This window comes from Cupressus sempervirens, chromosome 3 (genome assembly GCF_028749045.1).
Source record: "Cupressus sempervirens isolate cs-2001-9-10 chromosome 3, ASM2874904v1, whole genome shotgun sequence".
NCBI lineage: Eukaryota > Viridiplantae > Streptophyta > Pinopsida > Cupressales > Cupressaceae > Cupressus > Cupressus sempervirens.
This window is the reverse complement of record NC_143120.1, coordinates 504,577,417-504,604,261: the sequence shown is the minus strand read 5'-3', so window position 1 is coordinate 504,604,261 and position 26,845 is coordinate 504,577,417. Positions and strand designations below refer to the sequence as shown.

The 26,845-nt window shown below is 35.6% G+C and overlaps 1 protein-coding gene across 2 annotated transcripts; it reads left to right on the top strand.

Moving 5' to 3' along the window:
• Nucleotides 1-1,121: 1,121 nt before the first annotated feature.
• MOS1 (modifier of snc1) lies at nucleotides 1,122-26,566 on the top strand. 2 transcript variants are annotated; one of them, XM_089820575.1, is made up of 10 exons: nucleotides 1,232-1,397; nucleotides 4,089-4,171; nucleotides 10,248-10,340; nucleotides 14,828-14,902; nucleotides 15,053-15,097; nucleotides 19,451-19,850; nucleotides 20,076-20,172; nucleotides 20,343-20,429; nucleotides 20,562-22,456; nucleotides 22,562-26,566. In XM_089820575.1, coding segments are annotated over exons 3-10 (5,841 nt in total). In that variant the 5' UTR covers nucleotides 1,232-1,397; nucleotides 4,089-4,171; nucleotides 10,248-10,338; the 3' UTR covers nucleotides 25,802-26,566. The 2 variants fall into 2 exon arrangements, with proteins under 2 accessions (XP_089676700.1, XP_089676701.1); XM_089820574.1 differs by lacking the exon at nucleotides 10,248-10,340 and having other exon boundaries at nucleotides 1,122-1,397.
• Nucleotides 26,567-26,845: the final 279 nt, after the last annotated feature.

The window sequence follows — 26,845 nt, the reverse complement described above, 5'->3', positions numbered from 1 at the left end:
TGCCACACTAAAATTTTGCCTTCATAAGCCTGTGTTTGATTATCTGACTCCAAGGTGAAATTGGCCTCCATTTCAGAAAACTTTGCTTGAATGCTTGCAAAAAATGAGATCCTTCTCCTACTTAAAAATACTCACACGAAGGATTTGGAAGCACACATTTCAAAATCCTCTTGCGTGCGAATTCTTTGTCACATGTATTAGATCGCTTGTTCATAAGTGTTCTCGATCAGGGGTTAATAATTATAATTCACCCCTTCAAAAGGAGGTGGGTAGATATGATGCCACTAAAACACACCATCTTCAATCAAGTTTGAGAAGACCAAAGTCTTCAAAAATTTCATTTTGTTTCCCAAAGGGGACATTCGCTCCTAGGTTGGCCAATTTATCGGCCACCACATTTGCCTCTCTATAGACATGGGAAACTATGTAGTCCTCAAACTCCAACAAAAGACACTTAATTTGGTTAATGTGCTTATCGAGATGCCAAGACTCTAGTTTGCCTTTTTTGATCCCATTGATGATAATCTTTCAGTCTCCTTCCAAGTGCAGTCGTTTGACGCCCAACTTGACTCCTAACCAAATGACCTCTTTTGTCGCTTCACATTCTGCCACGTTATTAGTTCCATCCCTTAGTCTTTTTGCAACAGAGGCTACATAATTGCCTTCATGATCCCGTGCAATACATCCACATCCAGATATGCCCAGGTTACCTCGGGTAGCCCCATCAAAATTAATTGCTTTGATACAACATTTTTAATGCACCACTATTGATCGATTTTATTTATGTATTGATTTAAAATAATAAATGCATTTTTTTTTGAAATATACTTTAGTATAACAAATTTAATGCACCACTATTAATCTATTTTGTTCATATACTAATTTAAAATAATAATTACTTTTTAAACTGCACTCACTCATTGACTTCTCTTCCCTATTAGATCTTCTCCTCTCAATTAACACATTTTGAATCACATCCTCACAAATTTAATACAAATCCCTAACAAGTAACCATACTTTTATTTGATGCCATGCTAGCAAGAAAAATGTCACAAATTAAAAAAAAACTAGACGAGGCGTATGAAGGATGTTCAAAACGGGGGGAGAACACAATTTTAGCTCCTCCCTCAAAGGTTTAAGCGTTTTTTCTTTTTACAAGACAAAGAAGCAAGAAGTTATATCAAATACAAATATGATGCAACGATAAACTCCCCTATTTATAATCAATCTCACACGGATACATTAAATGCATTAAAAGAAAAACAGGAGCCCCCACGATCTTTCTTTTTTGTATAATCTGCCGATCTATTCATTTGAGCAGGGCCTCTTAACAGGGTTTTTAGCAGTGGGGATATTTTTTCCGTCCGCATCCCTTCCATTGTTTTCTATGCCGTCAGGTACACTTAAACCCTAGATTTTTTACTTTCTCTAAATTTATTCTTTTCTTACCGTCTGTTCATCAATATGAACTTTGAATTCACGTCTTCGAAGCTGATTTTGGATAAATCTGTAGCGGTTCATGATGAATTCATTGAATTATACAAACATGAAGTTTATCTACAATGAAAGAAAAAGTTATTCTGGAATTCAACGAAGATTTCTGCAAGGCAATACACTTATTTGACCTAGATCCTACTGCCCATAAACATAGCGAAGAAAGAAAACATGGTAAAGTGAAACAAATCATGGCAGTGGGAGCGGGTATTTGTTTAACCCTAGGTAAGGGCTTTTTGGTTGCAAATAGAGAAAAAACTTAACCTAGGTTAGAGCGGGGTAATTTTGTCCAAGATTATCGTCGAGGTGATGGATACTGAATTACCATAGAGGAAAGTTAACCAATTTAAAGGTTTCAGATATCTTTAGCCCTTAATTTGTGTATTTTTTCCGATAATAACTCAGGCGCTCTTTTGGTACTAGCGTAAACTTAACTTTGGACATCCTCTGGAAGAAGCTATCAGGTCATATGGCATGTTAGGGCTCAAATACTCTTCGTTTTCGAAATAGGAATCACTCACGCCCTCAATTTAGTAATTGAATCGCATTCTTGCTCGATTTGAGGTTGTAGATTATGCTAGCTAGCCATACCTCATCTGATGTTTGTGGTATCTTTCGGTCCGGTACCAACATTGCGTGGTTTTTGGGTTCCCTCCCATTATGTTAATTTTCACCATGAATGTCGTTAGAAAGGATAACAAGCTTTAATAAAATACAATGGCAATCCCCATTCTGGGCTATCGTTCTGTCTTACTTAGTGATTTATCCATAAGATCCCTGTACTTTAAATAACCTTATAAGGAAACCCAATTTTGATGTGATTGATTTCCTTTACGCTTTTAGCTTCTTTTCTCTTGTACCGAACTCTATTCTCTAAAACACTATCATTTTATGTATTTTCTTTGAATCGAGATTGTCACTGTTGCCTGAAAGACCAAACTTTGCACTTGTTTCAACTTCCTTGTAATGAACTACCTGGTATACATTATTGGAGCATATATCAGCTATGAAGAATATGAAGGTACAGACTTTGCAACTTCTGTATTTGGATATATTTTGTTCCTACCGTCCTATTAGATCAATTATTCTTGTTCAAGTTTTGCCAAAAATGGCGTGCACAAGATATTTATACATCAAAGACTTGCCCCAAATCTTGTTACGTTAATCAGAAGATAGCTATCATAGAACGTTTGCAGAAAACTGAAAAGTGAGCAGATAAACCAGATTATTCATAGATTTGTTTACCATTTTTCTAATATCATTCCAGATTAGGAGATTCAATTTCTCTACAATTTAAAGAAAGTGCCATTTGATCTGGTTATTCAACTTCCTGAGTATTTTATCTATCATCCACTTCTTTTTGTCAATATTGACTAAATGTTAAATTGGTTGTAAAAGAGAAGTTGACACTCCTTTTATGTATATTTGATCAGTAAGGAAGTGTGATGCACGGTACTTTTACTACAGACCAGATGCCTGAGCTGGGGCACTTTCTACCTGGCCTGCCTCAGTAAAAGTTTCCTTTTGCTTGTTTATGGCAAAATAATTGAATGTTGACATTTGACATATATGTATGATCTACTTTAGGCATGTTTTTTTGATGCGCATCTGCTGCTCACTTTTTCCATGATATGACACATTTCTGAAAATGAGTAGCATGAACATTCCCTTTGGTGTCTGGTTAAAACCTGAGAATCAAGATTGGCAGCGCAGAATATGATATTGAGATATTAACAGAGCCTGAGATCAACTGTTTTGCTAAAAGCTCAAAGAAGACACATTAAAGGAAGACAGGCCAACCTCTTGTAAAGGGAAGTAGGACATGCCAACCTGTAAGTTGTAAGTTTGTAACCAATCTCAAACATGAAAAAACACCCTGAGACATATTAAAGGTGCTAAGTACAGTCAAAACATCTTATAGAGATTGAAACTGACGAGAAAAACCATTGCACTCTCCCTTAATAAAGCAGTCATTCAATACTCGAATGGGAGTTTATTATTAATATTGTCTTTAAATTGAAAAAAACTGTGATGTTGCAAGGCCTTTGATTGTTATACGAGGCATCAACAATACACATCTTAACAATAAGGAAGACATATCCTGTACATTTATAATCACAAACTGATTCTTTTGGTGATCCTAATACCTGCTGATGTGCTACGTTAGAACAAAATGCCAATTAAAGAATTCAGATTTCACAATCTGATATACTCTGGTAAGTCTATTAGGTCCCCAATTTGGGCGTGTTTTAGTTTACTTTGCTAATAAGAAAGTTAGAATTACACTTATTTTTTTTCTTTCCTGGCGAGCACTTTGCCAATTGCTGCTTGCCTTTTGAAGCTGACTTGGTCGCCAGTATTGTATTTTCAATTTTACTAAGATCAAGAAAATGCAGCAGTTCTGCTGATCCCTTATTGCACTGAAATTATCAAGTGCAAGTTGTTATGAGATTTATCAATATAGGCAGTTAAACATTTTGTTTATTTTTTCGTAATAGAATAATAAAACATCCTTTAACATATTTTCCATATTATGGATCTCCACTGCTAACCAGAGTGCACCTTGAGTTCATGGTATTGTCTGTCTTTTGCAGGCTCTTTACTTGGAGGATCTGAACAGCCTTGCAAATTTGCTGGAGTAAATGGTTACTTCAGCCATGCTAACTGGAGAAAGAAGGTAATCAGTTGCATTTGTCTTCTACGTCTTGTTTTTGTTTGCTTTTGTTTGTATAAAATCTTTGAGCCACAATTAGATGCTCATTTTTTTTTGGCTTTTAGATTAATAGAAATACTGTGGTTAGTCTTCTCTTTGTTGTATTTGCATTTATGTAAATATCTACTATTTTTCACTTTTTGCCTGTGTTGCTTGTTTGGTTTCAGTGGCTCACCAAATTTTGCCAAGGTTTGGCAGATCTTTGTACAGCTAGATGTACACTATATTTTATTTATTTCCATAACTTGCTAAAATATGAACAGAATTGAATGCAGGATTCTGCATCCAATAAATTGACAGTTGATCATAGTTGGAAAACTCTTTACTTGGCAACAACTTGCCAAGCCCCAAAAAGTTTATTTGGTAAAAAAATCGGCCAGTTTTCCAAAAAAACTCGGGAATCTAAAAAACTGCTCAAGTTTAATTAAAAATACTTTTATTTTTTTTGCAAAATTCAATAAGAAAATGCATGTAATGAGTTAATTAAAGAGAACACAAAAGAAGCAAGCAATATATATATATATATATATATATGTAGTGGGTACAAAATTACATTCTCATTCAGAATGCTGATGGTGGGAAGCAAACTAGGAAATAGTTTCTGTCAAACTAGAAGTAAATATTAAATACATCAATACAATCACATCTTTTTCTTCCCAGCTCTATCAGTAGAAAAGAGAGAGGGGGTCTAGGTCTCAAAGAGTTACCCCCACACTAGGAGTGAACGTGACCAAGAAGTCTGTGGCAAGCCTCCAAATGCTGAAAATGAACTGGCTAACCAAAAAAATGATTTTTTGCCATTTAATTTGCTGTCTGTCATGCAGCCGAGTCTGGCATTAAAACTCGGTGATTAAACAGCGATTAGTTGCAAAAAACTGGCGATTATTCTGCCCAGCCGAGTGGCGATTAAAATCAACAAAAACTTGCCTGGGTCAAGAACTCGGTGATTAGTAGAAAGTTGCTGAGTATTCGGCAATTATGCCAACTATGCAATTGATAGTGCAATGCCACTTGTCAAATCATAAATGCTAAAGGTAGTTCAAAATGGTTTGTCATAGCTGCATAACTTGAAATTGTGATTGACTAAGTAAACCAAAATTGTATATCATAAATGGAACTCAATTAATTTAGATCTAAATGTAATAATTCAAAAGCTCAGGAAAAAATGCTTCTTTCTCATCTGGCACACAAGTTTGGGAACAATTGTTTTCTGCTTTTAAAACTAGATTTGATGGATGTATGCTGTGGGGTCAAAGGTATGAATACAAGTCCCAGTGCAAGGTTCGGGGCCACCAAGTCAAAATTAATGCCCTGAGGCAACTAGGACCTCCATGTTCATTACACGTTATTGTTCATAAGCCCCTTTTAACCAAGTTAAAATTTCTTAAACAATTCATTCCTAGGTCTAGGGTTGGTTAGGCTTCACTGTAAACTAGAAAAACTCTGTTTTAATGTTTTCTTAAGTTTCTGTGGGACTTTCTGGGTTCCGCCATGGAGTGATCTGAGCCTCACCATTCAGATGTACCGGTCTAAAAGATCAGGCCCAGGGATTGCACAGGATGGGAACACCCAAACTATTTTGGGTTCAGTAGAGGTTACTGATGAAGCTGTAGGACAGTTTTTTATCAATATCTTTGCTCTGGCCTTTTATTAGTGTCCACCTGCTCTATGTTTTTCTACCATGTTACTCAGTTCTTTTGATATGGGCACAGGTTCGGGTCATACCCAAAGGATATCCAAAACTTTAAAATAAACTGCCCAGATTGAAAATCTCTGTTATTTCAGTAATCTTTATAGAACAAAAAATACTGGACCAATACAATGCTATTTCTGGTTTTGGTTTTGTCAGGTATTGAAATACAGATTGAACAAAATATTGAAATGTAGAGAAAAAGCAAGGTTGGGGCAACTTAATGCAATAGTGATGTCATCCGACTATGATTAGCTTATAGGTTATTACATTGGAGAAACCTCCTGGCAGTTTTTAATTCCTCACCCTGGGAGGAAGGAAAAAGTGATGCTGGTAAAAGATTGCTGGTGGAGAAATCCTCATATTGGGAGATATGTTTGTGAGTGTCTCTTCATATCGGCTTGTCTACAAAGAAGAAAGAAAGAATGGGGAAAGATTGGCTATTTAGGGGCGTAAGCAGTGATACTGCTGTTCAGATCTGCGCATTTTCTTGTTGCAGATTTCTTCCTGGAATTTACTTTGTGAAAAGACAAATGAATTGGCAGAGAAAAAGAAACTGCATTGGCTCATGCGTTCTCTGTGTCTCACCAATGCGTTTTCTGTCAGAATTTTCACTGGGAATAAATTCAAAAAAGAAAAATGTTTGGAATATTCAGCAAGCAGTGACTGGTTACGAGTTATTTATAATCAATAGAGGTTTTAAAGAAAAAGCATAATTATAATAAAGGCACTGTTGTAAAATAATGACAAAACTTAGTGCACAGCAAATGATGGTAAATATTAACATGTGGAACAATTAACTTTGAGCTGAATTGGATTTATCAAATTGACAGAAAAAATATAATCAACCTTTTGGAAGGATTAGCTACATCATGCTACCATACAAAAAATGAACAATTTAATAAAATAAAATAATAGTAAATTTAAATATACTAAATGTTAATTTTCATAAGTTTATATTAAAAATAAAATAATATAGAACAATAACAATCATATAATAGTGTTCAATTTTTTAGAAGGACCATAATTAAAATGTTAAATACTAAATGTCAAATGTCAAATTAAAAAGTAAAAAAATTAAATAAAAGGTGAAGCACATTATTGAATATAAATCTATTACATAATCTTTTTGCCAAAAATAATAAAAAATAAAAAATAAAATTTTAATAAATATTAATAGTTAAATAGATATTTTAACTAATATAATTAATAGATAGATAAAAACGGGATAAAAGGATGAAATATAAATGTATTAATAAATTTTAGTAACAAGAAAATAATATAAAATTCAAAATTTTCAATATGAACATTGGAATATTTTTTAAATAACAATAAAAAATAAAAAACAATAAAATAATAAGTTATAACTGATATAATTTTTTTATTTTAATATTTTTTTAAACAATAGTTTTGAATTGTAATATTATTGTTGTAGCATTAATATAATAATAATAAACTTAATATTACTACAAATTAAAAATAGATAATATGCTAAGATTCACTGCTATTTTAATAAAAAATTAGTAATATAAAAGCACTAATATTGGTTAATAAAATAATAGGTCTCAAATTATTGGAGTCTATTTATAAAACCAGTTACTTAGTGTATTACTAAAAGATTTAGGTTTTGATAATAATATTTTAAATAGCAAATTCAAATCTTTTTTAGTTAACATTTGTAAATTTTTTTGATCAGTAATAGGCCTTTGGCCTTTTCAGTTACAAAAGTAAAATATGAATTCATAATTTGCTCAGCTTAAGAGAGATGTGCATTTCAATAAAACAGCCTATCCTTTCATTGGAGCCTTACAAAATTCAAATCGAATCCTTGCTTAAGATCCTAATATCTGCAAAAATCGCCTTCTATTTTGCCAACATAGGGATAGAAGTAATGTGAAAAAATATAGATATAAAGAAGAGATCAATCATCCTTCTGACTGAAAATATAGTTTATAATTCCTTAAAATATTTAAACATAAAGACAAAATTCACAGTTAGACCACTCATCAAAATTCAGAGTTTATTTTGCAACCACTAAGGAGTATTCCCAAGGTTAAACATGATTAAACATGTTGGAACTCTGAGATGAATTAATTACTAAGCCATCTACCCTAAAAGTTTTAAAATTATTCATCATTAAAGGTTTGTGGAAAATAATTAGAGTTTTGGTCTGTAATAAAAGCCAACGAATATCCCTAAGACATGTTACTAGCTGTTCCTTAATAAACCCCTACATTTGCCAATTCATCCACTCTTTTATTGGCCTCTCTATAAATGTGATTTAAAATTTAAATTATCACAGGATTTACATAAGAGAAGAGTTTTGGATAGTAACAAATTAAGTCTCTATTTGGTAGTTGATTCAGTTCTTATTGTATTAATGATGATGGCTGAAAAACCTTCAATTTCTAATTTATGAATACCCATTACCTTGCATAGATCGAGTCCTTCAACTACAGCCAATAGCTCAGCCCAATTATTTGTCTCTTTACCTATAGGCTATTGTTGCAATTTCTTCCCCTAGTGCATTATGGATGCAACAAGCAATACCAACATCAATTGGGTTACCTCTTGACACACCATCTAAATATTACTTAAAACGTCCATGTAAAGCCGGTTTCCAAGAGCGCTCATTTCTCTTTCTTTGTCAGCATTTTATGTTAGGGTTTGACAGATCCAGAACAATATAAGAATAAACAATTACATGCAAAAACATAAGAAGAAAACAAAATGAACACTGTGTTAAGAAAACAAAATGAACACAGTTAACACAGATTTAACATGGTTCATTCCAAAACCTGGGCTACATCCACCTACACAGCCTTAAACCTTTCTATTATCTGGCAAAAACGTACACCAACATTACAATGCATTATGCATCTCAACCACTTATAATAGCGTTTTAGGGCAACCTCTAAGGTTTTACAATGTTAGTTTTCTTTTCCAGAAAAAGCACATGAGCAGTCGACACAACATTAACACCCAGTACATGATTAGTCGCCACAATATCAACATTTTACTCCTGGACCAGTACAAGGAGGTAGCTTAAGACTTAGCCATTTCCTTTGTTGTTCCTCGTTCCAATAAGTCGTAGCTTTTTCCTTACCAAGATCATGTTTGATGTGATTATTAGATATCTCAGCGATTGAAGTTTCGATTTTGTTTAAAAGTTGACTAACCTCGTGCCTCTTATCTTGGAAGATTCTTCTATTGTGTTCCTTCCACAATTCCCACAAAATGATTGAGGGGGCAATGATTCATAATCCTAAGTAAATACAAGACTTTTTTAAGCAAAGCCAATGATGAGGAAATTCTAAAATTGAGCTAGGGAAGGCAGAGGACCATTCAAACTGAGAACATTGTTGAAATAAAAAATGTTAAATTATTCTATCACAATCAATATAAAGTATCACAATTACAAAAAAATCCCGAACTAAAAAGATTTTTCTTTTTTAATAACATTTTCAATAACAACAAAATAATTTCAAATTAAAATTTAGTAAATGTTATTATTTCAAAAGAATTTTTAATTAATAGGATTAATAAATTGGTAATACGTGAAAAGTATTCAATATAGTTCTATTAATAGAATTTAGTAACAATAAAGTATTTAAAAGTTTTCAACATTAATATTGCAGCAAATTTTTTTAATAATAGTAGGATAAATTTATTTTTTAACACCAATAATATAATAACTAATATAAATTTTGATTGTAATATTTTCATTAAGAATAGTTTTGAATTGTAATATTATTGTTGTAGCATTAATGTAATAAAATAATAATAAAAAAAAGACTTGTAATTGTACAAATTAAAATTAGATAATATACTAAGGTACACTACCATTTTAATAAAAAAATTAGTAATATAATAGCACTATATAGTTCAGTAAAATAATAGATTTACATATTCAAATCTTCTTTGGTTAACACTATCAAAATAAAAAATGTTAAATTATTATGTTACAATTAAAACTAATTAACACAATTAAAAAAATCGTAAATAAAATCATTCAACAATTAGCAGGTGAGCGAGTTAAAGTACTGTGGACAATTCAGATATTGAATTTTGTTTGTATATTTTTGGAGTAGAAGCCTCCAATATGTATTACATAGGAGTTGGGACACATCTTACAAATATTTGCAATAGATTTAAAACATTTTAGTCTATGTCAACAACAAAGTATGATAATATTTACTTCAGTCAAATTCTATTTCATGAATTCCAGTTATCATACTGTCTAAAATTTTATTTTACAGAAATTACCTTTAATTCATGATAATATTTACTTCAGTCAAATTCTATTTCATGAATTCCAGTTATTATACTGTCTGAAATTTTATTTTACAGAAATTACCTTTAATTCATCTTGACACCATCTTCGTAAGGTGAACGCTAACAGCAAAGAACACACATCAATGATCAAAATCAAGCCAAATCAATGTAGGCTATCTTGTAATCTAATTGTTTCTTTGCATTGTGTAAAAGGCTATATTATATAGTAAAAGATCATAGAGAAATTGCAAGGTAAATCTCAACTGTTTATTGAGAGATATTGTAAATTAATAATTATTATCACTTTTGAATTTCGTTTTGACAATCTTTGATTTGTATTCTCCAGTACATTATCCATTGCATCTCTTTTTGGTGCAAGTGCTAGTTTTTAGCTTTTTTCATCTATGATTTATTGGATGCTGTGTGTCATTTACTAAATTGAGAGGAAATTCCCTTTTGTTTTAGATGAAAAATTCTATGTTACTGGGTTTGTTTAAGTAGGCCACTTTAGGGATCCATCCTGGGCACAGCAGGCAAACTGGGTATGCTTCCTGACAGTGCTCTGGGTGAATAAATGTTTTTATGCTGATTTTACAAAATTCTAAGCAATTGCTTTAAAAAGTTGAATTTGTTGCAATGCCCACCTAAAGGTTGTAAAGGCATTCAATAGCTCCAATGATATCACGTTGAGTGATGTCCAATGTAAATTCAGTGTATTTGAGGTAATGGTTGGAATGACTCTATAGTTCATTAGAATAATATGGAAACTCCTTTTTTTTAAAGCTTTTTAGAGGGATGAGATATGTGCAGCTAAGCCATTCTATAGTTTTACATAGAGAATAAGCTTACACAATAGCACAATCCTTCATGAACTTAACATGGTTCTTGATTCTGTACATTTATGTAGAGAATCAGTCTACAATTGCATAATATAACAATCCTTAAAGAACTTGTTCATGGCTATCGAATGGATTTTGAAAGGCAGAATATAAAAGGAGTAACCTTAGAGTTTTGAAACACAAGAAAGCTTTTGCAGGTCATGTAAGGCTAATAGATTATGGGGTCATAAAATTGGAAACAAGCAGTGCCCCAATGATATATCAAGCTTTGATGTTAAAACTGGCAAAACATTAGACTATCTGTGATAGAAAGGAGTCAAATAACACAATTTACATTATTAAATGGTGCTCTTCTTCCATGGTATGCCATTGGGTTTAATATTGTATCCACATCAAACTATAATTACCTAAACTTGCAATGCATTGTTGAGATCTATATGATGGTTTATATTCTCTTTAATTCCATCACCAATGAAAATGTTGTTGTTATATGGCATGAAATCATTGTTATTTTTTACTTACTACTGTAATTTAGACGAGGTCCAGCCAGAATTTTTTCTGATAGTGCTCATTGGGATTCTTTTACCATTTCTGTCTATGTTATCATGTACAGCCCTGTATGCTCCATATCTAGTGGTGTTCTGGGAACATTTTGGGTTCTTGCCCTACCCTGGGCACAAGACTCGCATAATAAACAGTGTTCTAGTCTAGAAAGTTCAAAGCAAAATAAATAATTGCAAAGTAAATTCAATTTGCTTGCTAGTCCTATTGTATTTGGTTCTAGTAAGCCAATTACTGGTTTGGATGTTTTTAATGAAGATCAATATTATGAATTATTCATGAAGTTCCTGAGTTTGAGTATGACCATTACTATGTAGTATTTTGAATTTTACTATTTTGAGCAGATAGCATAATCCTAAGCAATTGTCATACACCATGAGTCATTTTTTTTTTTGTATTATCAATTGTCAATCACATTTTATTATTATTAGTTTTTGTCTATATTTAGCACAGAACATTGATAGGATGGTTAATTTTGTTTATATTGTGTAGATTTTTTTATTTTTTATTTTATTAGTAATAGTGGTTTTGTTGTATGGATGTATTCAAACTAACAGTAGGGTCAAACAAAATGTTTAATCCTTGAAACCCATTACCCCTACACAAACCCATATTTGTATTGGCAAATTAGCTAGCCACACTGCCTGTTGTAAGAGAAAATGTTTAGGCAAATTAGCTAGCCTACTTTGAGTGAAGATGTTGACCATATTACAGTTATTTCATTTACTTACAGAGTTCTAAATAGCTGATATGCGATTTTGCTGCTTCCCTACACAGTTACACTCACTTGATCTTTTCCTTCAGCCAGTTGTTTACATTCTTCAGAACTTTGTCAATAGTTATTTTTGAACCCAGATCTATTCATCCACATTTTATTCACCCGTAAGATTTGCAATGCTGGGGAAGTAATGTGAATGAGCTGCATGTGCAAAGTTTTGCCACAAACAAGGGGAATATGTTCAGTTTTTGCATCAGTACAGACTTAGCTGTTGTATATTTTAACGGAATTGTGTGGAATATTTCTTTGGAACCGAGATATCAGTGCGAATCTATGTTCTTGAACTGGATGATATATTGAGACTTTCCCCTGAGTTTCCGGGATGGGGACGGCAGGGGACAGTGGGATAGGTTTCCAGGATGGCAATTTTTTTCACCGATTTTGGGGACGGGGATGGCAAAAGTGACATTTTTGTTTTTTTAAAAATTTTTTTGTGTTAAAAAATTGGTGACAAATGCAAGTCCCCAATGAAGTCCCCGGGATGGGGACGTCCCCATCCCCAAAATGCTGGCTTTTTGGGGGGGGGGACGTGTCCCTGGGAAACATCTTATTATATTCAGATCTTCTAAGGTGTTAGAGCATATGGGTTGCTCATGAGCAATTCTTTGTCTATATTTTTAACTTTGAACTTCATTTTTCAAAAAGAATTGATTTACAATTGGGTGCCTTTAGTAAACAATATCTGCGAATGAATCTATTGTACTTGCTACATTGCTACATGTTTGTTCAATATAACAAAAAAGCTGTCTGTCTCATTTCCTCCTATATCCAAAATACATGACGGAAGTTATTTACTTACGTGACAGAAGTTATATTCTTATTTTCGAAAATGGTTCACAATCTTTAAATTAACACAGGTTGCTTGTCAAGCAATTCCCTGTCTCTAATTTGAACATTGAACTTTGTTGTCCAAATGGAATAGATTTACAATTGGGTGCCTTCGGCAAACAATATTCCCTAAAGAATCTATTGTACTTGCTACAGTGCTGCATGTTTGTTCAGTATAATAAAAATGCCCTCTATCTCATTTCCTTCTATATCCAAAATACATGACAGAAGTTATTTACTTTTTTCTCTTCAAACTGGAAATAGTTAACTATCTGCAAATTATTAAATGCTTTTTTGCAGGTTCTGCTGTAACTGACTTTTGTGTGTGTTTACTTGAAAACATTTTGCTCAGAGAGAAATTTGCCATATGTGCAGTGCAGTAATTGGCTAGCAAAGAATGCAAAAAGAATTGTGCTATATTTTCATCATTGTTAGTATTTATTCCTATGGTACTGGGTGTTTGGGGATGGGTACAGAATTCTTACAGGGCAATATCAATATGCTGCTGCATGGTGTCTGCAGAAGTCTGCGCACCAACTACATACCATTTTTTTTGTTTGAGACCTCTGTTAACGCTTAAACAAAGAAATGGGAAATTCAAATAATTGCTGCTGTGTTAGCTGTTATATAACTTCATCATGAGTTATGAATCTAAATTAATGTCATCAATGATTTCTTTTTAAAGCATTATAGGACTTACCTTGTTGGGGATGTCTGGCTTTCCCCTGGATGTTTGAGGGACGTCTCAGATATCTTAGCTGTCTTGGAGACTGCCAAACGGCTACAAAGTTTACCAATTACTGCAATTCGTTTTGCAAACATTTCAAAGACTTGGAGGTTTTTAGGGACAGCTGTTTGAGGGCCAGGGATGTGTTCACATGGCACAGATTTATGTTAAAATATGCTTAAGCTATGCGGTTTCTTGTATCCAGAAGTTCTTTAATGCTGTCATGTGTGGGAGTGCTTGGCATTCAAGTGATGTCTTTTGCTTATAGATAGTGCTGCTACTTGTGATCCTGTTCTTTATCCTCAGTTGCAATATTACAAATTAGATTTTTCTTGCTGTTCAATCGCCACTCTTCCCCCACATGGAGCTGTTATTGTTTCAATTCCACTGATGGGTGCATTAAGGAACTCATTTATGTTCAGTTCCAATGGATGTAATAGTTTTACAGCTTTATGGATGGAGACATGCATGGAGCATTTTTTAATTGAATCTTCTGATGTTTGCTATTGTGTTGTGGAAACTATGAAAATAAACCTTGTTATTTTTTTTTTCAAAAGTTAAATCTGTGGACTGATCAGCTCTGGGCTTGGATACTTATTAGTTTATTTTGGTACAGCTTTTTACTATCACAAGCATTTCTTCTTTAAGTGTCTTTGGAGTTTGTGATAATTTTACTCGAAGCAAATAGTACGTTTTTCCATTTCAATCCATAGATCTGCTTCTGTTTCCGTTTTCAAAAGTATAAGTTTTTCTCTTATCCAAATGACTGTATTTGTGACTTATTCTTGTAAGCTAAGTATGAAATAAATCAGACATATTTTAAATTGTCTTTAGTTGACAAACTAAACTTTTGTTATATTTCTTTTGGTTAGCATAAGAATTTGTTCAGTAGCTAATGTTTCTATGATAACTTTTGTTTTAGGGGGGTCTCTGCCCGCAGGAGTGGCATGACTGTTTTGGGGAAAGTCCCAAAACCTTTAAATCTACCAAGTCAGAGGTATCGTTTCTTAGTTGTAAATATATGCAGATATAAATGATATGTTTGATCATACATCTTCCTTGTTATGTCAAGTGAATGTGATGTGCGAATGTAGTATGCATCTTAACATAATTATTCTTACTTAGTATTCTGTGTCATATTATACAGGTTGGAGAATCGTGGGCTGGACCCAAATGTGGAGATTGTACCAAAGTGAGAAAATGAAACTCAAATCAACTTGTAATTATGTTTTTTTTTCAGCACTTTATAACTAGTTGTTTGGAATGATGGTTTCTTGTACCTATATGTTGTTGGAATATTTAGCACTTTTATCAACAATTTTGTTAAAGGATATTCAGAAATTATTCCGTAACTATAGAAGGTTACAATTTTTACACTTGTGGATATTTTCTATATAATTATTACATGCTGTCTAATCTGGCCTTGTACCAAATGGCTTTATTTTTTTGCTCTGCAGTGAGCTTAGTAAGGTGCTTTTAAAATTTAGGTTGTTTGAATTATAAAATACAGTTTAGGATGCTGTGGGAAAGAAAATCCTAGGTGGAATTTAATTGAAAACCTTGCAAGATTTCACTGAAGTCGGCAGTGGATAAAAGTTTATCTAAACCATTCCATTGATGCTATGAACAATTGCATAATGCAAATTAACGAGCTACACTGTCTTGTGGCTTTCAAATTGTATGTACACACACATCCTGCAATTTAGGATGCTGTGGTTTCAAATACGAGGTAATGCTATAGAAGAAAGAAAATACTTAGTGGAATAACAATTGAAACAATGCAGGATTCATTGAAGACATGAGTAAGTTAGTTTAGCTAAAATATTCCATCCTAATGCTATGAACACGTGTAATGCAAATTCCCAACTGATTTTGTTTCATGTCTTGCAATTTGTTGACACACACGCGTGCGCACACACACACACACACTTATTTTAGAGGCCAAAGTCATAAATCAAATATATATATATATATATATATAGAGAGAGAGAGAGAGAGAGAGAGAGAGAGAGAGAGAGAGAGAGAGAGAGAGAGAGAGACACACACACTTATTTTGAGAGGCAAAAATCAGAAATCCATACTCCCATTGTTTGATTTATTTAAAGATTTGAGTTTTATTCAGAAGATACTGACATTATTGTATTAATAAGTAAGGTTAGGTCCTGTATTAAATGGTGAGTAGCTCTATAAAGAGTGGAACTGTATGGTTTGAGGGTACAATAGTTTGTGTTTGAATTACCTCATTGTCAGCCATAGTGATGTGGTAGCATAGGGCTTGGAGTTCTGAGATTTCACCACAATAGTTTTTATTTAGCAAGAAAAAACAGCTTTCCTTAGAAAGCAAGTAAAGCTATTAATATAAGAAATTGAGATGTTGCTTGATGACAGTAATGGAATATGGGAGGAGACAAGTAAGGCGTATTTAGTGTAATCTTGATATTTAAAGGATGAATCCTGTGACTTAAAGACACTTGATTTTGGGTACATCTTCTGCTTTATGTGGCATTGTGTGCACTTTTTGATCTCTTGTATCTTGGAGTACATTCTTGGAGTAGTTTTCACTTAGTGTGACCATCCTATTTCTTACCATATTAGCATCGGGCCTATTGTGATACAGTGTGGGTTTTTACCATATGAGCACCTGATCTATTATGACATGGGGAGGATGTTTATTACATGGCATGGAAGTATTCAACACATAAATAATATTGTACAGTAGGTAATTAGATCATCATAAAGAGAGATCACAATGTTTGGAGGTTAGTGATCTGTTCAATTATAAGCCGGGGCAGTCAGAAAGATTGGAGGCACCAAAAAAATTATCAAGGAAGTTTGTAGAGATGGAAGATTGGAGAAGATAAGTGTGTTCTCTAGACTGAGAAGTGTTTAACTAAAGTGAATTTGCACCCTGTAAAGAATGCATGAGTTATTGAGATACCAGATGATGATTGAAACAACATGTCCATTTGAAATGGATTAGGTGAAAGTGATTTGTTATTGTGTAGGGAGTGATAGTTCTATCTCGTCTTCTAAAAATCGGAGGCACTAAAGAAATTGTCAATGAAGTTTTGTAGGGATGAAAGAAGAGTGGAGAAGAGAAGACCACCATGTTATTGATGTTGAAAGCTGTGTGTGACTAAACTGTTTTATGCCCTGAACATTGGTGAGATGATGATTGAAACAAACTATATGTTTGAAGTGGGTCCAGTGGAAGTGAGTTACTATCCAATTGCATGATGCACTTAAAGAGTTCATCGGGATTGAGGAGGATGCAATTTTGTGCATGCCTGGAGTTGTGGTAGAATCCAAATAATTTCTGAGTATTTGTGAGGGAGCACAGGACAGGCGAAGTGCAAGTGTAGGTGTGGGTGTGAAAGCAGGGTTAAATTGAAGCTGAGGTCATAGTTACGAGACTTGGACTCACCTGGGATCAGCAAGCTGATTTTGGCCTTGGACTCGGGAGGAAACTTGGCAACTTGAAAATCCAATAATTTGAATTTTTGATGGATTTAAAACTTGTTTTATGCACCATCAATAGATAGCCCTCAAAGACGCAATAACATCATCAAATTAACTCTGATCACACAGCCAATTGTACATTGATCGCTTATGTATAATCACAAATTGTAGCAGAGTTAGATATACAAATATTGTCAACTCTATACAAAACTCATAAAATATGGAACTCTGACATCAAAGCAAATACTAAAACTAAAACTATAATACTATGGCGCAAAAGAGGTCTTGGATGATGATGTAGCCATGATATTTACTTGTATTTCAATGACTAATATGTGTAATATTTCTTTGAAACCTTAATGGTGTATGTTTTGTTGACAAGCTCGTTAATGAAGAATAGTGGCAAAGTAAAAAGATAAATGGTTATTTTTACTTTAGCGAGGATACTAATAGATGGTATTATTCTACCAGTTGTCTGTGCAAGGCATGATTGACACGATTTGTGTTCTGAAAAGGACATTTCTGGCCAACTATGATTTAACATATATTCAGTAGTATAAGGACTATAGCATGCCAACTTTGGCTAAGACAGTCCTCGTATACTAAACAAGTTGATTTTAGGAAACAAGATAATCCTTGATTGTGGCTTTGATTGTGAGTATGCAGATATTTTCAAAGAAGAATATGCATTCTGTAGATTTTTATTATTGTGTTTCATCATTGGCCTATATTTTTCTTATCGTTTGATTAGGGGTTTGGGGCAACACCAAAATGAAGTTCAGGGCAGCACTACTCATGGGTGATTGGGGTCAATGAAAAGTAGAGAAATGCAAGTAATAAAAACAATGGAATTATTCAAACTTTTTTCTGCCATTTGACACATGATACAAGATTCAAATAGGTGGCAACAAAAGCATTCAAGGTTAAGAATGCAGATCTTGTAAAAGATTATAGATCAGGTGAAGATGTTGTGTTTGACTAGACAGTATTGCTTTGATTTGGGGAAAGAGCTAAAAACAAGAAAATTCAAAAATCTGAATCAGTAGGCTCAGAATTATTTTACGTTATACTGAGAGAAAGGATTCTGGAGATTACTGGTTGGAGATGGAACTTCCAAACAAAAAAAGGTATCTTTCTCAGGAAGTAAGAAAAGCAGGTAACCCCCATTGAGATGTGATTATTTGCAGACAAAGCTAAGGTCTTTGTGGTAGACAATAGCTGCTATTATAATAAACAAAACATCTGCTCTGTTGCATTAAAAGAACTCAAAGAAGCCTTTTACTGCTAACTTGAAAAAAGTGCAGATAAGGGAATATGAATGGAAGATGCATACATATTTTTAACATTAAAGTCGGTAATTGAGATTTGCGAGATTAAATATGGTACTGTAGATGCCAACTGCTGTGACCTATGGTTTTTGGTGATTGGAATAACAATCGGCTCTTTAATTGATAAAGTTGAGGACTCCTTAATTGATAAAGTTGAGAAGATTGGGTATTGCTTTGGAGAAGCCTAAGTATGGAATGTGAAAAACAGTGAAGAGTGCCAGAGTGGCTATTACACAGTTTCTGTGAGGTAGCTGTGTGGCCACTACAATGGGCTGTTCTGCTACCATACAAGTAGTAATAACAGAGTATGGATATCATGTCAAATATAGTAAATCTTGGCTTCGTGTCACCCTGACACAATTTAGTGTGTTCCTCATTTAACTTGAGTTTTTAATCACTTGAAAATGTTTGTATGGACACACTGACATTGCAAAACCAGAATCAAAATCTGGCGTGCAAGTCCTTAAGATAGTTGTTGTAATGTCTTACTAACCCCTAAAGACACTGGGCATATCTTTTTTTGCTCTTTGCTTTAAATATCTCATTTGAGACTGAGTGTTTGTGTGTAAGAAAGTTAATGAATCAATGCTATATTAGTGCGTGCTGTACTGTTAGCATTGCAGACATCATAATATTTTCTGTGAGATTTACTTCATGCAGTAGTGCAGTGAACTTCAGTTTCTACTTCTATACTACATCCTAAAAGAAAAGATCTTTTACTCCATACTGATAGCACCTACAATATAAATATTTCTCAGGGGTACTGTTAGCTGGGGCACCACTGGCCAATCACCTCCTGCTACTGTTAATGCTTGGGGAGCTGCTTCATTTTCGTCATCGCCTCCTCCTAATGCTGGACTAGCAGGCAACCGTTCAAATGTTAATATAGCTCGTCCTTCATCTGGAGGAAGTGGTACTCGTCCATCAACTGCAGGAAGTGACCATTCTCATGAACCTGCTACTCCAAATGCGTGGAGTTATGCATCAAGCCGCCCCTCATCTGCATCAGGGGCATTGGGTATGGGTCACTCACAAACAACATTAACTCGTCCTTGTAGTGCAGAGTCAAGACCAGGGAGTTCACACCTCTCTCGTTTCGCAGATTCATCAGCTGAATCAAATGGTCCATGGGGAGGATCTGGAACTTGCCAGAAGCTGGTAATGCCTCTTGAGATCACAAAACTTACTTTTGTTGGATGGAAGTGCTAAAAGCTGATTTTCTGTCTCTAGTTTGTTTTTAATATAATGCATTGATCTGACAAATACAGTACATTTTCATATTTGATTTCCTCAATGCTATGCCATTTCCAAATTCTATGTGATGATGGCATTGACTTTTTAAATCTCTTATTGTCGGTTGTTTGTTTCTTTTCACTTCTGTAGGGAGAGAATCATCCTCAGCCTGCTCGGTTTACTCTGCAATCTGTTGATTTTCCTACTCTCGGGTCTGACAAGAACCCAGATTTGCGTCCACAGCAAGGTATACCATTTTCCAGAACCAAGTAAAATGAAGATTGATGACAGTAAATTTTTTGTGATTGCATAGCCTATACCATAATACAACTTGCATTATAAAAATGCTACTTTTGTGTTATTTTTATGAATGGCTTATTGTAAGGTGCAGTTGATTTTAAAAGCTAATGATGGCAGGCAATGCTTCTGCCACACGACCAATGTTGACTTCTGAAGGTTTGGCACAAAAGGAGAAGTTAAAGCCTTCGCTGGCTGAATGGAGTGGTGAGCATCCCATTCCTTTGTCCAATCTGCCTCAAGAAAATGGCAAAAAGTCTTTCTCGTGTGAATCTTAGCTGTTCAAGGGAATCAATACAATGCTTATTAACCTGTAATATGATTTGCTTTGTACTTCAGATGAAGCATCTGCAGGTAAGGATAAAAGACCCAGGGATATGTTAGCTCCAAATGATGGACATATGCCCAAGGAAGGATTTCATAGGAAAACATTTATACACACAGTTGATTCCTGGCATTATGACGATGGGATTAACAACCCCACAGCTTCAAAACTAACAGAAGAAGAATGGCATAGGGCTGGACCTCCAGTTGCTCCCTATGGTCCTCCTGGAGGACAAGGCGGGTTTCCATTTCCAGCAACTGGTTATATACGTTCAGCATTTGAATATGGACCCATACCATATGCTCAAAGGCCACATGGACCTGGCGGGTATGGAGGACAGGGTGAAATGTATGGTCCATATGGGGCACAGCCTATGGTAGCAGGTCGTCCCGGTGTACCTATTGGCAATAATATGTATCCCAATCAACTACCTTTTGATGGTTATTATGGACCTCGGGGAATCCCTGGTTCTCGCTATCGGAATGTTGATGAAAGAGAAATGGCAATGACGAGGATGGGGGGCGGGTCTGGTATTTATGGTGGATATCCTCATTATCAGGGTCATCCTGTTGATGGGCCCCGAATTCCATATAATGGACCTGGATCTGGTTTACGCCCAACAGCTTTGCATGCGTTATCAAGAGAACAGAATGATTTGACATCTCATAGTAGGGTTGCTTCTGAAGGGACAGATAAGACTTACCCAAAGCAGGTTGATATGTGGGTGTCTAAAGATGCTGATAATTCTAGTGACAATAGTCATCCAATGTATCCCCAAAATTCAAGTACAAGGAGAAACTCCTCTTTCTCTGCTGGACATCCTCAAAGTGAGAAAGACAATTTAAGGACAGCTCCTAGTGGTCATCGAAATTGGGGAACTGTTAGTAGTGATGAGAAAATGGATTTTTCAAAGCCTGTTTTTGATGAAGATGCTTTATCAAGCCGAGAATATGCAGATATAAGGAATTCAGTCTTAGACAAGAACCGTGAGAAAGGGGCCAATGGTACAAGGGTTGCTGAGCAGACAAACTTAGGTGATAAACAATACATTCAAGTTAAATCTAAAGATGGTATGGATTGTAATAAGTCCTCTGTGCTTGAAGATTTGAATAAAGATAGGAAGTGTGATTTTGTAGAAACTGCCCCAAACAGGGCTGGACATTTGGTGGATCATTTTCAAACTGGATTGGAACATCCCGCAAAAATTGGTGTCTTACCCCAAGATGAAAAGAAAGTGGTATCAACATTTGAGAAATTGCAACAAGAGGATGTAAAGTCTGGAGAGAATGTGTCTAAACAAAAAGTAGAAGCTTCTTTCACAAGCAGTAACAATATCCTCTGCCAAGAGGCACAGGTTTTGGTAACACCATTGAAAGGATCCAATGAACACATTCCCAGAGATGGGTCTAATAGAATTTCTGTAGCCGCAATGCCTGTACCAGAAAGAAATCTAGTATTGGATACTTCTTTTAAATCAAAAGGTGGTTTATCCAGTGCAGCAGGATCAAATAATTTAGCACTTGAAACTCCCAAGATCAGTGATAAAGTTCAGTTACTTAAGCGTAGTGATAATCAACGAACAGAAAATACACTGGATACTGAAGGAGCAGTGCCACAAGCACACAGTACTCAAGGACCCAAAGGAATTCAAGAGACCTTACAAAAAGAAAGTCATACACCCAAAGGCAGGTTTAATACCCATGAAGGAGAAAGTGAATGGAAAAGGAAAGTGCCTCTAGTGGAGTCGGCAGTGAAAGCCGCGAAACCTAACAGTGCTCATGGTAATAAACATACAGTTAGTTATTCCATGGCAGATGATGTTCCAATTGGCCCTGAGGATTCTGGAGATAAACCAGCAGGAGAATCTCATATTCAGCAGTATCCCGCTTCCTGTGATTATGAGGCACAGGTTCATCTGATATAAATTTTGTTCTTGTTGAATGTGTGATGTCATGATGTTGGTTTGACCTTGAATAGATCTTAGTTTTTAAGTATTAACATTTTTTTTTGGCAGCGTGCAAGGCTCAAAGAAGCTGCTGTACAACGTGCAAAGGAGCTGCAAAGAATAGAAGAGGAGAGGAATAAAGAACAGAAGGCTAGGGCCCTTTTAAAGTTGGAAGAGCTGAATAGGCGGAATCAGGCTTTGGCGATTGCAACACCTCAGGATATGGCAAAACCTAAAAGTGAAAACATGGCATCTGCAACATTAAGTGGCTCCGAAGTAATAGCTGAAGCTATACAGAAACATCAAGCAGGCAGTTTTAGCAATATTGGAGAGCAGAATGACAATCTGAGAGGAGCAGACTGTGTTCCTAATAATAATGCTGTGTGTGAAATTCCCCCAGGTCAAGTATCAGAGCCATCTGAAATGCCAGGAAGCCTTGGAAAGAATGCCAGTGATGCCCTTGTGAAAAGTGGAAAAACTGATAGAGCAAAACGAGAAAATTCTCGCAGGCCTAGCAATGTGAGCAGGGAAGAACCAAAAAACCAGTTGAAAACAGATGAGCAGAAGAGCCATTTGAAACAAAGGGGATGCAATCCTGTAACTAGTTCTCTGCAAAATGCTGCCATGACTCCTGTACCTGTTGTGCCAGTGTCTACTTCCATTTTAACCTCACCAAGCACAACTGAAGCTTTGCAAAAGGACATTCCTGTAACAGGATTAGATACTCCTTCAGTTGCTGGCCAACTTAATCAGTCTGAATTTCTGAAACAAATTCCTTTCCGTCAGAAGGCAAAACAATATGTTGTGGAACAAAAATCCTCTAGTCTCCAATCAGCTACTTTTGATAAAACAGAGCAGATTGTTTCACTGGATGGCGAAAATTCTGTCAGTCTACCTGTTGAGAGTAACATTTTACAAGCTCCAAGTAGTTGTATTGGTGAGAAGAGTTCTAAAACTTTAACTAGTGGAGGTGATGGTTCAATACCTCGCAAGAAAAAAAATAGTAAAAATGCAAAAAGCAAGAATAAGAATGATAAGTCAATTGTAACTGTGAGTTCGACAGGGTCATCAAGTGATGATCACATTGTGGCCCTGCAATCAAATAACATTTCTGGGGATTCAAAACATGGAGGAGGGTTAGTAATTAATAATACTAATGAGCAAGTGGAGAAAGGTTGTGAGATGCGGAATATAAAATCTGAACTCGGTTCTGTACAAAATGGTGGAAATGATATCAGTGTGTCTCATGATACCCTGGATGCTACTGCAGTAGATCATCGACTGCTGCAATCAACAGATGATACTTCTGCCGGAAGGATTACTCAAGTGAAGTCTCACATTCCCAAGAGGTCATATAGAGTGTCACAAGAAGCAAGAGTGTCTGATAAGTCCCAGGTAAGTGAAGCCAAAGTGTGGGCCCCAGTGCGTGCAGCAGCAAATAATCAAGTCACTACAAATGACAAGCAGAAATTGGATCAAATTGAGGTACAACCTTCTGGAGTTAATAGTAGTGAAGTGGTAGTACAAAACCCAATTAAAAATAGGAGAGCGGAAATAGAGCGTTACGTCCCAAAACCTGTTGCAAAGGAACAAGCACAGCATTATGAGAATAGCCAACATTCTGTGACAGGTTCATCTGTTTCTGCGTCAGATCAATTGGATCAGCGACACAAGCAAGGTATGGCGAAGAATGTGCTCACTAGTGAAACACAACAGCAGCATTCCTCCATTGGTGAAAATAAAGGGCATATATCTGGAAAACAGGCAAAGCAAAATGGTTCATGGCGTCAGAGAAATTCAAATGAAACCCGAGAAAATATCAAGGTGTCTCATACTCCCCAGAGCATTGAAGTTGAAAATGCTCTGCCCTTGCTAGCGAATGAAGTGTCTGTTTCCAGAACAAGACTCGTTCATATGGAAACTAAGGGCGTCAAGTCAGAAGGTATTGAAATCCATCCTCAACAGCACCAGCCAGACATGCAAAAACAAGGACATGTTGAAGAGTTGCCGAATTCTGTTGCTGCACAATCAAACAAGCAACAAATTTCTCAGGGTGAAGCAGATTGGAGTACACAACTTGCATCAGTGCCTAATTTGCAGACGAGCAATTCTGCAAAGGATCAGGAGCCTCAGCTGGCTTATAAGAGAGATCAGAACATGCATGAACAACGTTTCTATCAGGCAAATAGGTCTCGACCAAAGTCGCAAAAGTTTTCTACTCGACAAGTTTATATGGAAGGAAACCATCAGTTCAATAGAGCTACTGTAGCGAGTGAGGAAGGTGAGGAAAATCACCGTGTTGAACAGAGTTTTGTTAACCAGCGACCTAGGTCATCTGCATGGACTCCAAAGCCACAAGGATCAACAGATCATAAAGAGCACCATTTGCATCAAAAACCTATCTCTGGCCAAGATACTCATCAAATAAAGATGGATTCCAGTGAAGTGCAACACGACTTAGAACCTAGAGAGCCTGAACATTTAAAAACCCAATGTAATCAACAGGAAGGACAACCATCATCAACAAAGCAGCAGCACTTGCAGAACCATTCTTCTAGGCAGCAGCAACCTGTTTCTGCAAATCAATTTGAAGGAAAAAGTCAGAGTCTAAACTCTGATGTTGATAAAACACAGACTGGCCGTTTATCCCAGCACCAATCAAAGTTGACACATCCAGATAGACATGTAGCTGACAAAGAACACCCTAAACAACTTGCAAATGCTACTTCATATCAGCAGCGTCGACAGGGCAATCAGGGCCATTGGCAGCAAACTGGGGCTGGCACAAGATCTGGTTCTCGAGTTTCTGATAGCTATGAAGGACATGCCCAAACTGCTATTGCACAGGGACGCAAACAGCTTGATACCACTATTCCAAGGAATTCAGAGTCATCTTTGGTAGCTGGCCAGCATCATAGACAAGATGCAAGCAAACAGCAACCATTTACAAGTGATCCAACCAAAGAAAATTTCCAAGTACACTCACAGCCAATCTCAAGTCAAAAGCCTCAAGAGTTCTATCAACCAAAGGCAGGTTTGGCATCTAGAAATGGTGCTAACCATGAAATAAACCCTAGCCTTGTCCCACATGGTGGTTCATCCTGGTCAGGTGAGCACAGAGGTGGTCATGGGTATCGTGGTAGAGACCACAGCCATGCTAGGCGTGGTCGATTCAGTGGACGTGGTGGTGGGAGCTTTGGTCCAAGAGGAAATGAATCAGGAAGTGGAAGTAAGATTGACCATCCATCTAAGCAGCGACAGCTTGTTGATGCCACTGGAGGTGTTATTCCTCATCAAATAGTTGGTTAAGTTGGTGCTCCAGTGCTTATTGTTTCAAGCTTCTGGTTTTATTTCCATGCTATATTTTTCTGCTAATCTGTGCTTTATCTGTTAGGTCTTAATATCGTCTTATGAACACCGTTCTAGTGATATTTACAAGATGTATGTTCTAGCTGGCATTTCTAGCTCAGATTATGATTTTCTCAGGACTATGTTTATTTGGGGGTTGAATCAGTGGATCTTGTGTGCTGTACAGCTTTTTTTAATCCTTGCTAATCAGGCCAAATGAATACTGAATTCTTTCAGTGAAGTTGTCACAGTAAAATGGAGGTGACTTTTTAAGTAAAAATATTGATACCAGTAAATCTGGCATTGGGCATAAAATCTGTCAGAATATGCTTCAGAATTTGAGTTGTATCTTTTGTCTGCTTTGAAGTTGTGCACCCGAGATGATGTATATGTGAACATTAACATCAGAGGAAGAATGGTGTAAATTTTTTTTTGGTATTCTTCTGTGGTGACAATCTCGAATATCGAGGTATTGCCTATTTTCAACGCTTGCTCTGATATGGTGATTCTGAGGCTTTTGCCTGGATAGAAAAGTATTGTTAGTGCACCTGAGGCATGAACTTATGAAATACAAAATCTAACATGCAAGAAGTTTATTGTTTTGACTCGTGAACCAGAAAGGTTCATTATTTGTTACAAATTGGTATGCCAATGAATATTTCTTTCCCAATTTGTACTGGATCTCATATTGATGTAATCCTTAACATCAAAACATTCTATCTTCTAGTTCGGGGTTCGAGCTTTTTCATGTTGTTGATTTTGCAATGAACATGCATTGTTCTGAATTGCATGAGCCAATCACCGTTAATCTACTTGCACCAATTATTCTCTTTGCATGCACAGATTTGCTTAGGGTGAACATACACGGGGAAGCTGGTTATGTTTTTTGACCGGAGTGTCTTTGGGGTTAATTTATATTAATATTTTTGGATGATTTACTATGTGAAATTCACATCGAGAAAATTAACATATTTTAGTTTTGATATTTTTCGCTGGCATGCATAT

Coding starts and splice junctions, on each gene's coding strand:
- MOS1 (XM_089820574.1), top strand. CDS start 4,137: ATGGTTACTTCAGCCATGCTAACTGGAGAAAGAAG. Junction 15,098..19,450: donor AATGTGGAGATTGTACCAAA/GTGAGAAAATGA, acceptor AATATTTCTCAG/GGGTACTGTTAGCTGGGGCA. Junction 20,173..20,342: donor AGATTTGCGTCCACAGCAAG/GTATACCATTTT, acceptor TAATGATGGCAG/GCAATGCTTCTGCCACACGA.